The sequence below is a fragment of the Andrographis paniculata genome, unplaced genomic scaffold, assembly GCF_009805555.1.
Source record: "Andrographis paniculata isolate CXL003 unplaced genomic scaffold, ASM980555v1 Contig83END, whole genome shotgun sequence".
Lineage (NCBI taxonomy): Eukaryota > Viridiplantae > Streptophyta > Magnoliopsida > Lamiales > Acanthaceae > Andrographis > Andrographis paniculata.
In genome coordinates, this window is record NW_026137621.1 from 3,398,414 (window position 1) to 3,408,652 (window position 10,239).

The following is a 10,239-nucleotide window of genomic DNA, read 5'->3' on the forward strand; positions in this document are numbered from 1 at the left end:
AAAGGCACAAAAATTAAAGCAACTAAGAAAAGGCGGAGCCGAGAATAGAATAGAATATTTGCCTTTGAGTACGTAAAAGTTGGGAAATTAATAAATTAAATTAAACTAGTTCAAACGTCACAATTTCCGAATATATATGTTACGGTATTTTAATTATATTTTAAATTTTATTTTTATATTATTTACTAAAATAAAAAATTACATTTAATATTTGAAAATATCAAAATATTTACTCTCCCTACGTTCGAATGGACCTTTGCTCTTTTGTACTCCCTGACCCATATAATATGAATCGTGATAGAATTTAGGTAAGGTGTAATCAGTAAATAATTAAAAAGTGAATTACTAAAAATAATTATAAATTAAGATTAAAATAACTAAATAATTTAATTAAGATTAAAAAAATTATAAAATTTAAAATTTAAAATAAAATTAAAATGTATAATTATATTTTTAAAAACAGAAATGACAAATTATATGAGACGGACGAAAATAGAAAATAGAGACAAATTATATGAGACGGAAAGAGTAATAAATTAAAAAAATAATATTATTTTAATAGTTAGTGAAAGTTTATAAAACGTTGATATTATTGTCCTTTTTAACTTACATATAAAGTAATTGTACAGTATATTTGTAATTTAAGTAAAAGTTAATGTTATATTAGTGAATGATTATTTTTTCTAAAATAGAAAATAAATATTTTAAAGCGAGACCGATAAAAATGATAAAAAAAAATATATTTTTTGAATTAAGATGGGTTGTCTATATATTGTATTATTACCTGGGAATGAGAGTGTAGTCGAAACTTTCAACCTCCCGACCCTTAGGTCGGGAGTTCGAGTTTTACCCATCCTACTATTCATCCAAAATTTTTCCCCCAAAACATCAAATCATAACACCCATTTATATCACATCATATAACTATTCAAATTCAAAATTTTTACTATTCAAATCTCAACTCAAAATCCAAACCCCCAAACAAACACACCCTTAATATCAAATTCAAACTAAAATTTTTCCAAATTTATCAAAAAAACATAAAAATCAAGCATTGTAATATCTCTTGTTTAGAAGTAAATTTATAGCAGCTTGGGCGAGGGAGTATATCCTAATAAAGAATATTAGTTGTTGTAAAAAACACATTAAAGTCAATACTCCAAATTGACAAAACCTAAAGCCCAAAATCAAAAATCAAAACCCCATTATGGTTTCATTTGATTGTCACCAATAATCTCGACAAGAACAAATCCCTTTTCTAAAAGAGTGAAACCTACTGCGATCCCTAAGCAAAATCTCAATCTCATAAACCTTCGAAATCAACTTCATCACACCATGACAATCCTTACAAACTCTCAAGTTCTTCACAACTCTCACAACCCCTCCATTCCCATTTCCATTCCCCGGCGCCGCCGCCGCCGCCGCCCTCGCCATCGCAAACGCCACCGCCAATTTCTCGCTGTGCGCAACGATCGCGCCCGCCTTCTCCTCCTCTTCGATGTCGTGCAAAACATCGACAACCTCCGGAACATAACCCCCCTCGACTCTAACCCTCGCCATTACTTCCTTCAACTTCTCGTAAGCCTCCATCGTCACGTCGTCTTCCTTCACGCCCGCGACGAACGTGTACATCGCCTTATTCACTTCGACCATGCTCCAACCCGGCGTTTTCGCCAAGTTACGCTCGGCCATGGCTTTTCTCACCGACGCCGCGTCCTTCCACTTGCCCGCGCAAGCATAGACGTTCGACAACAAAACATGGTCGCCGGAATTCCCCGGATCCAACTCCGATAGCCTTCCCCTCACCTCCTCCGCCAATTTCACATTCCCGTGAAATGTACACGACCCGAGAAGCGTTCGCCATATAACGTCGTTGGCTCGAACCGGCATGTCGATGACAAACTCGTACGCCTTCGTAAGTTGACCCGCGCGGCCGTATAGATCCACCATGCAACCGTAATGTTCTATCCGAGGCTCGACACCGTAGACCCTACTCATCTTGTCGAAAATTTCACGCCCTCGATCGACCAAACCGGCGTGACTACATGCATAAAGGACAGCGATGAAAGTCGTTCCGTCAGGGTAGATTCTAGAAGCTTCCATTTTGCTGAAAAGATTGAGCGCCTCCTCGGCGTAGCCTTGCATTGCCAAACCCCCGATTATCGACGTCCAAGAAACGACGCTCTTTCCTCCCGGCATCCTCTCGAACACCAATCGAGCTGTGTCTGTATATCCACACTTCGAATACGCATCGATGAGCGCGTTATTCGCCGCTATCATCCATAGTAACCCGACTTTCTCGATGTAACATTGCAAAATCTTCGTAAACTCCAACGCGCCCATTTGCGCGCATGCGGATAAAACGCCCGTCAAACTCACTTCACTCGGCGTCGTCCCCGCCCTCACCAACTCCCGAAAATACCGAAACGCATGATCGAACCATCCGTGTTGCGCGAACCCGACGATCATAGTACCCCACGACACGTCATCCCTACTAGGCATTTCGTCGAACACCTTCTCCGCCAACACGAACTCGCCGAACTTGGCGTACCCGGCTATCATCAAATTGTGAGAGATCAAACCCTTCGCCGGCATCGAATTAAACACCCTTTCGGCTCCGATCACGTCGCCGGACCTGAAAAAAGCTGTCACCAGCGCGTTCCACGTGGCGATATTCCGGTCAGGCATTTCGTCGAACACCTTCTGTGCAAATTCGATCCTGCCGCATTCGGCGTACATGCTCAGCAATGTCGTCCCGACGAAGAGATGGCTACGAAGGCCGCGCAGCAAGGCCTGCGAATGCAACTGAGTTCCTGTTCTTAAGCAGCGCATGTTAGCGGCGGATTTGAGGGTGAAGGCGAAGGTGAAAGAGTCGAGTGGGGAGTTTGGATTTTTGAGCATTTGGGAGAAGGTGGAGATGGATTTGTGAGGGGAATGGGATTGGGAGAAGCCGCGGATGAGGGTGTTGTACATGAAGGGGTCGGGATTGGGGGAGTGGCGGAGGAGGAGGGCGGCGTGGCGGAGGGCGGCGCCGGAGAGGTTGACGGCGCAGTGGAGCAGGAGGTTTCCGGCGACGAGGAGGTCGGAGTCGAGGCCGGATTTGGTGGCGTGGGCGTGGAATTGGAGGAGAGATCGGAGGGATTTGCAGGTTTTGGAGAGCAGGGTGCAGAATTGCTCCGCGTTGTTCATTTGCATGCTACAGAATAAGTGTGGTACGGATCATGTGGTTGATTTTTTGTTCGTTGCTGTGCTGATGACTGTCTGACTAGTGATTAGGCCATCAGGGAGTATTGTTAAAGGGTGTGTTTGTTTGGAGATTTTGAGTTAGAGATTTAAATAGTAAAAGTTCTGAATTTGAATAGTTTTACAATGTGATATAAATAGGCGTTTGACGTAATATTTTGAATTTAAATTAATTTTTAGTATAATATAAAAAAAAATAAGTGTTTAGTTTAATAATTTTTGGAGGGAAAATTAGATTAACAGTGTATTTGGAGAAAGATCTTATTAGGAGTGGAGACATTATCTAAGGAATAATAGTGGGTCTTTGTTTACACGATCAAAATATATAAAAAAGTAAATATATAAAATGTAAATGAGACAGACAGACGGAAGTGGTATTAATTAAAGAAAAATAATAAAAATATTTTTACTTATAATACTAAATGTAATGATATCTGTAGATATGCTGTAAGTAGACCAACAGTAGTAGTATTAAATTAAGTAGAATATAAATGATTATATTGTCCTTATTTTATGGAAATTTAAAAAATAAATTAATTAAAGTGATAAGCGTAATGTAATAATATCTGTGTAAATACTAAAAAAAAAAAATTAGAGATAACATCATAATTGTTTTGAGAGGGGCAAAATATAATTCAGTAAATTTAAAGCACAATTCACGACTTCTATCGTTTCAACAAATTTACAATACAATTTTAACATCCATAAAATTGATTACAACCAAGGCATCCTCAATGTTGCCTGATTTGCAAAGCTTCTCCTCATCATCCCTCTATAATCTATACATACACATACATCTATACATATATGTGTGTGCGCGCTCTCCTTTATGTATTACAATGCTCGGTGAATTGCGTAGAATCGAATACCAAACCGAACCAGTGGGATTATGATTATTGTAGTCGAAATAAGACTAAGAGGTCGTCGGCTAGGCTAGGCTAGGGAACACGCAAGTTGAAACTTCCTTGTCTTCATTCTTCCGTCCAAGGCCAAAGCCAGCAGATCGAGCTCTTCCACGTACCACAGCTCAGAAACTGTTGCCTGCAACCAAACATAATCAAGACTCGAACATAAACATTTATATGTCACCAACAAGTTAGGCATTAAATGGTTTTCAAATGATTATAGTTAAGAGAATTGCAGAATGCTGTGAGAAGATCCGAAGCAGAGTGCCACGATTTTGTAATAAAAAGAACAATGTATCGACTGTATAACTCATGTCTAGGAAAAAGAGCGACTGAAGAAAATATTGGAATGGCAGGCCTTCTATGCATATTTTGATGTTTAATCCGTTAATTGTTGAATATGTGTAAAATGTGGTGACTGGAGCTACGGAGACTAAGAAAAAGTAATATTTTAATGTAAAATAGATGTGTTACATGAGGATATTTTTAGAAAATTCATCAAGAAATGGGTTGAAATGACAGCGTATGTGTGATGTAACGACAGCGGCAGAGTTGTTATTACATGTTAAATAGGGAAAATTTGTTGCAATTTATGGTATGAGCATAAGTTTAGCGGACAGACTTAAACGGAACGTAAGCATAAGTTTAATGAACGACCTTGAAACAAATATGAGTTAGAACTTATCGAAAGGGAAGAGTACCTTTGTTCCCTGAATTTGGCTGTTTAGCTTGCTCACAAGGTCATGAAAAATCTGGAGCTCTGATTTATTTTCGTCCTGCGCGCAAGGGGAAAAGGAAGAAATGACGAACGAAAGCCACCGTGAAAAATGGATTATTTTTTTCTTGCAATCGCCAATGTAATATGTGAAAATCTAACTTAAGCAAAATTTCACTCCGGAAGATTGAACCGTAATTCAATATGTACCTTGGGAAACTTCTTTGGGTGACCCAAAAGCCTTGCAAATGATGTATGAAGCATTGCCTCGTCATACTGTAGTAAAGATGAAACCAAGCATTAGAACCCCCGATATTGAACTGAAATTGCTGATCCACGGCCATCTTACTGTCTTAGCTTGACAGTTCTTATGATTAGGAATTGTCGTATGCTAAACATTGTGCCACTGCTTAATTACAAAATGGGTGGAATTTAAAGTAGCGATAAAAATGTTAACAGAGTCCTTACAAGCTGATTTTGTGGAGCGCGTGGAAGAGCAGCTTTTAGTTTTGCACGAATAGTTACCGGATCGTTGCCTGAGGCCACCTGAGCGATCACAATAAGCATTCGAAATCGTTCGTAAGAAAATTCACCAGAGTAATAAAAGAGACAATTTTGAGGTCAGATCGATAGTTTGCTGAAACGTGCAGGTTAAGGGACATAAAGCACCAAAATGGCAACAATGTGAAGCAATATAAAATATAACAAATGAACAACAGGTCGAAAGGTCAAAAAAATGCAATTTGAGATTTAGGACATGGACATTATTTTTTCGAAAATTGATTAGCAGAATATGAGTTATTAAATATTATTCATTTCAATTAGCCTTCATATCATTTGATCCGAATCTTCAGTGAAAATACAATATTCGATTGAAGATGCTCCAAATAAACAATAATGTAATATCTAGAGAATCATTCTATTAACGACAGCTGAAAAACTATCTACCCAAGAAATGAATAATATTAACAACCAGATACACTTTCAATAATTTAGGAATCATGTAAGGCTTAAAAAACAGCGAGTTACCTGCCAACAACCCAATAATACACCTGTTGAGGTCAAAATCACCCGATCGAGGACAATATTCAATGGGCAGATGGTAGCTGCAACACCTTCAACGGCATTAGCTTCAGCTTCAATCTGGAAATAGAGTTGGTTACTGAGTGGGGTGTAGCCAATGTTATATACGAGAAAAAACTAAAGATTACAACCGACGACACATAAAATCAATACATAAATACCTCTGTTTCTGTTACAGGGACAGGAGTCTTGTGGTGTGAAGCATGGAACATGCTAAAATGGTACATGGAAGAGTTCTGAAACCAGATTGCTAAGCAAAAATCTAATAAATATCCTTGACTTAAACAAAAATGTAAACGGCATATTTTTTGTATTCATTAAAAGAAGTGCAGTAAGTCAAATGATTGGGATGGGATGAGAGAAATATCTTACATTTATCAAAATATGGTGAAAATACATTCTTCACAGCCTCCCTGTTTTAGCAGCAAAAGGCACGGTATCAAGCATTTATAAAATGTAAAAAATCCATACTTAATACGATGAGAATATTCATCAAGATCCATAGCAACTCACGAGATTGGGACAGAATACTCAGTACTCAGATACAGCACATTTGCTCGCACGGGAGGATCTGCAGGCTATGAAAAAGGAAAACAATTAAACAGAAAAACCACATTCCTGATGAAGTTTGAGAAATTGTACCGTGTAATCGTCAATATAAAAAATGGAAAATCAACTATTGATATGTACCCTAAGAACAGGAGTGACAATTCCATCCTTCAGAGTAAAAAGATCTGATAGAGATAAAGACTGAGAAGTTTCTCCTTGTTTGAGAAAAGCAGCTCCCTTCTCATCCAAATCTTTTGCCATTTTTGAATATAGTATGGATCTCTGCTCGGCATATGCCATTGAAGAACCTTAGGAAAACAACAAAAAGCAAGCTGTAGCAACTTTATCCATACAGAAAATTTTAAATGTGTCTGTGCACGTACAATAAATACATAACAAGGTGAAGAATTAGTGTTCAAATTTATAATTGGAAACAGCAATTCTTGCAACACGAAAGCAAGAGGGGAATTTAAAAACAAGATGACCAAATTTTGTGTAAATCTAAATTACTTGGTACTTTCTCGATTATTTGTGGGATTGGTAACACTAATTTTTAAACATAAATTGTTGACTTATATATTAACAGCCTATCAGACAACCCTCACTCAATGCTTCATTTCCAAGCATGGAATTTACACGACATAATCGAATTAATGTTAAATTAAAGGGCAATGTCCTTTAGCCTTGGTAAGCACACAAACTGCATATTTTTATAAACAAACTAACAAAACAATCCATATATAAAAACTCGAGCACTACTACGGCGTAATGAATGAATAAACTTTACACGGAAATTATCAATGCTAGTGAATTCGATTACCAAAGCTACAACTGCAAAGGAAATTCATTTAAATTTGCTCTTAATCATACAAATCGAATTGACTTTATTGGATGAAAATTCACATCAAAGATCGAATCTATTCATCTTTTATAACAAGAATAACACAAATACTCAGAAACATATTTCAATTCAAAGAAATTTCATATCCATTTATGCTAATCCTTGCACAAACTCTAATCCTTCCACACAAACAGGCCATGTATTAGTTCTTATATCCTCCTTGTCATCCTATCAAGCCAAATCAACAAAATTCATCACAAGGTTTCAAGAATAGAAAGAACATTTAATTACCTAATAACTTTCTGGACAGCAGCAGCACATTTCAGACGATCATAACAATGGAAAACAGAACAACACAAACAGCTAAAATTAAACCCTAAAAAAGAGGGGAAAAGCCGAAATGAACGATCAATTTTCAAAAAGCAAAAGCCTCTCAACACATCATAGGGAATTCAATTATCCAACGTCATTACCAACAAACAGAAAAAGGCGCAAATCGAGAAACATCTTATTATTACCAGAATCTGCACGAGAACTGCTATCCTTGTGAGACGAAGAATTCCGCAGAGCTATCTGGAAGAAACAATAGAAAATTACGGCGCAGACGGACCAAATTGCATAAATCTTGGCGGAACGCGTCCAGCACCCCTTTTTGATTACCCATTTAGCCATCGGATTGCGAAGCGGATAAGGGAATCTTTCATTCGGGAATCCTCAATCCTCCATGGATCATCCAGCTTCAATGAAGAGGTGAGTGATCTTAAATAGTTTGGATCTGGTAAAATTGGTTACTAAATTGTCTTGGAATTTCGACCTGAAAGGACATTGAAGAAGCTTCATGAGTGCAAGAAGTTCAAAAGTAAATTGGAATTTTTTTTGTTTATTAAAATAAAAGCTTCGTCGTCTTGTTGCTTTACCCAATTTCTTAGGATCACTTGTATCTTTAATTATTGTATTTTTTATTTTTATTTTTATCAATTTTATGGAGATGTTATTAACTTTATTAAAAAATACATTAATTATATATATATACTACCTCCATCCCATCTAGAAAATTTATATTTATTTTTTTATTTTTAAATATTAATTATTATATCAAAATAAAAATAAAATAAAATAAAATATTTTTCAGTATCTTATAATATATATATATATAATAAAATTTATATTTAATGTTAAGTAAATGTGTAAAAGATAAATGTAAGGAAGAAATAAAAATAAATGCTGAGATTTGCTTGGGCTTTCTTGAAATTTATTGGAATATAAAATAAAAAGTTTTTATTTCAATCATAAACTTATGTATATATTTATAATAATTTATAATTTTTTAAAATAAGATAATCATGTCAATATAATATATATTTTTAAAAACTCAATTTTCATTTTTTTTTTCTTCTCATTTCATTGCATTTTCTTCTTAATTTGAGTTATGTGTAGCTTTGAAATATTCAATTTCATATATATACACCTCATTATTGCTAAGATATGAATTCCACATCGACCATTCGGAGATCCGGTCATAGTCTTAATTTGCTACTATAACTATCGTTGTGAATAGTCATGAAACGTCTCGAGTTTTGACGTAGTTTTGGTCTTAATATTATTATATTGTGCATGGACCGAAAATAAATAAAATATTAAAGAATTTAGATATTTCGATATGAACATACAAGCTATACTTGAAAGTCATTTATTACTCAACATCTTAAATAAAAAAAATTAAAAAATAAATAGATATATATTATTTCCGATAGTTTGACTCTTTCGGTAGCTCCAAAAATGTTTTCATTCTTTATTCAGTATAAATTTTGTAATTTATATATTTTCTTTAGATATAGACATTACATTAACCATCTCAACTTCATAGTAAGCATCAATATATCCATAAATTAGATTATTATCATATTTTTCTTTTTTTTACTTTTCTAAATATTTTATTTCAAATTTCGAACTCATGACATGCTTAAGACTTATAATAGCTTCTAACATTTTTACTAGAAATTAATATATTAGTAATTCTCGTTCCGTAAGGAATGACTTGGTGGTGTAGGGGTTGGACTTGTGACCTTGAGGTCATAGACTTGTAACAATATAATGTATTATCATTTTATGCATCATTTACATTGCATAAGCAATAATGTATAAACTCATACAATGATGTTTTTAGCATAAATTTCAATTATCTCCTTATTATTTCATAAATATTCACCCATCAATTAAAATATATAGTAACATCATCTAACAAATTAAATTTCAAAACAATTACACACGAACAATCGTAAACAAAAAAATTTACCAATTACACTACATAACAAGTAAATAAAACATATCAAGCCCGTCTTCTCCAACTCTACCCTCATTCATTAAAAACCCATCAATAAAAAGTCGATACGTAATAAATTGTTCTTCTAAAAACACACGTACGATTCACTCCAAAACACGAAAAAATAAACAAATCGAAATGGAGGGAATATAACATTTGAAATATATATATATATATATATATATAGGCATGAATGCATAAATGGGGCATTTGGGGAGACAAAATTAGGAAAAAGTTTGGAGTTAGAAAATGGGAAAGTGTTGGTTTGAGTAAGTGAAAGGGGAGAAGACAAGAAACATGATCCTAGTATTTGTTGTAATGTTTATGTTATTACAAGAAACAAAAAAAAAATAAAAAATAAAATAAAGTAAAAGGGGACCAATTAGTATTAGTACTCTACCATTGTTGGTTCAAAACCATGTGACATTTTAGTACCACCATATGACAACTTCCATATATCAATCAATTTTATTGTCACAATTTAAAGCCCACAATAAATTTGCTGCTAAAATTGTTGCAAATCTCAATCCCACTTGCCTCAAAAATTCCCCCCAACTACCTTTTTTTTTTTTATTATTAT

General features: G+C 35.0%; 2 protein-coding genes across 2 annotated transcripts; both read right to left on the minus strand.

Moving 5' to 3' along the window:
* Nucleotides 1-875: 875 nt before the first annotated feature.
* Nucleotides 876-3,283, minus strand: LOC127241609 (pentatricopeptide repeat-containing protein At1g74630). The gene has a single exon (XM_051260751.1). The coding sequence runs from the start codon at nt 3,193-3,195 to the stop codon at nt 1,225-1,227; it is 1,971 nt and encodes a 656-aa protein (XP_051116708.1). The 5' UTR covers nt 3,196-3,283; the 3' UTR covers nt 876-1,224.
* A 623-nt stretch (nt 3,284-3,906) lies between these two features.
* On the minus strand, nt 3,907-8,197 carry LOC127241882 (uncharacterized). The gene is made up of 10 exons (XM_051261137.1): nt 7,855-8,197; nt 6,637-6,803; nt 6,460-6,524; nt 6,319-6,359; nt 6,108-6,196; nt 5,893-6,006; nt 5,332-5,409; nt 5,074-5,139; nt 4,850-4,924; nt 3,907-4,284 (listed from the first exon to the last, which is right to left on the minus strand). The coding sequence occupies exons 1-10, from the start codon at nt 8,006-8,008 to the stop codon at nt 4,177-4,179; spliced, it is 957 nt and encodes a 318-aa protein (XP_051117094.1). The 5' UTR covers nt 8,009-8,197; the 3' UTR covers nt 3,907-4,176.
* Between the last annotated feature and the right edge of the window lie 2,042 nt (nt 8,198-10,239).

Excerpts from the sequence above, each read along its gene's own strand:
- LOC127241609 (XM_051260751.1), bottom strand. The coding sequence starts at position 3,195 with ATGCAAATGAACAACGCGGAGCAATTCTGCACCCTGCTCTCCAAAACC.
- LOC127241882 (XM_051261137.1), bottom strand. The coding sequence starts at position 8,008 with ATGGCTAAATGGGTAATCAAAAAGGGGTGCTGGACGCGTTCCGCCAAG. Across the intron at positions 6,360-6,459 it reads GAGTATTCTGTCCCAATCTC|GGAGGCTGTGAAGAATGTAT; the intron begins GTGAGTTGCTAT and ends CTGCTAAAACAG. Across the intron at positions 5,140-5,331 it reads GCGCTCCACAAAATCAGCTT|TATGACGAGGCAATGCTTCA; the intron begins GTAAGGACTCTG and ends TCTTTACTACAG.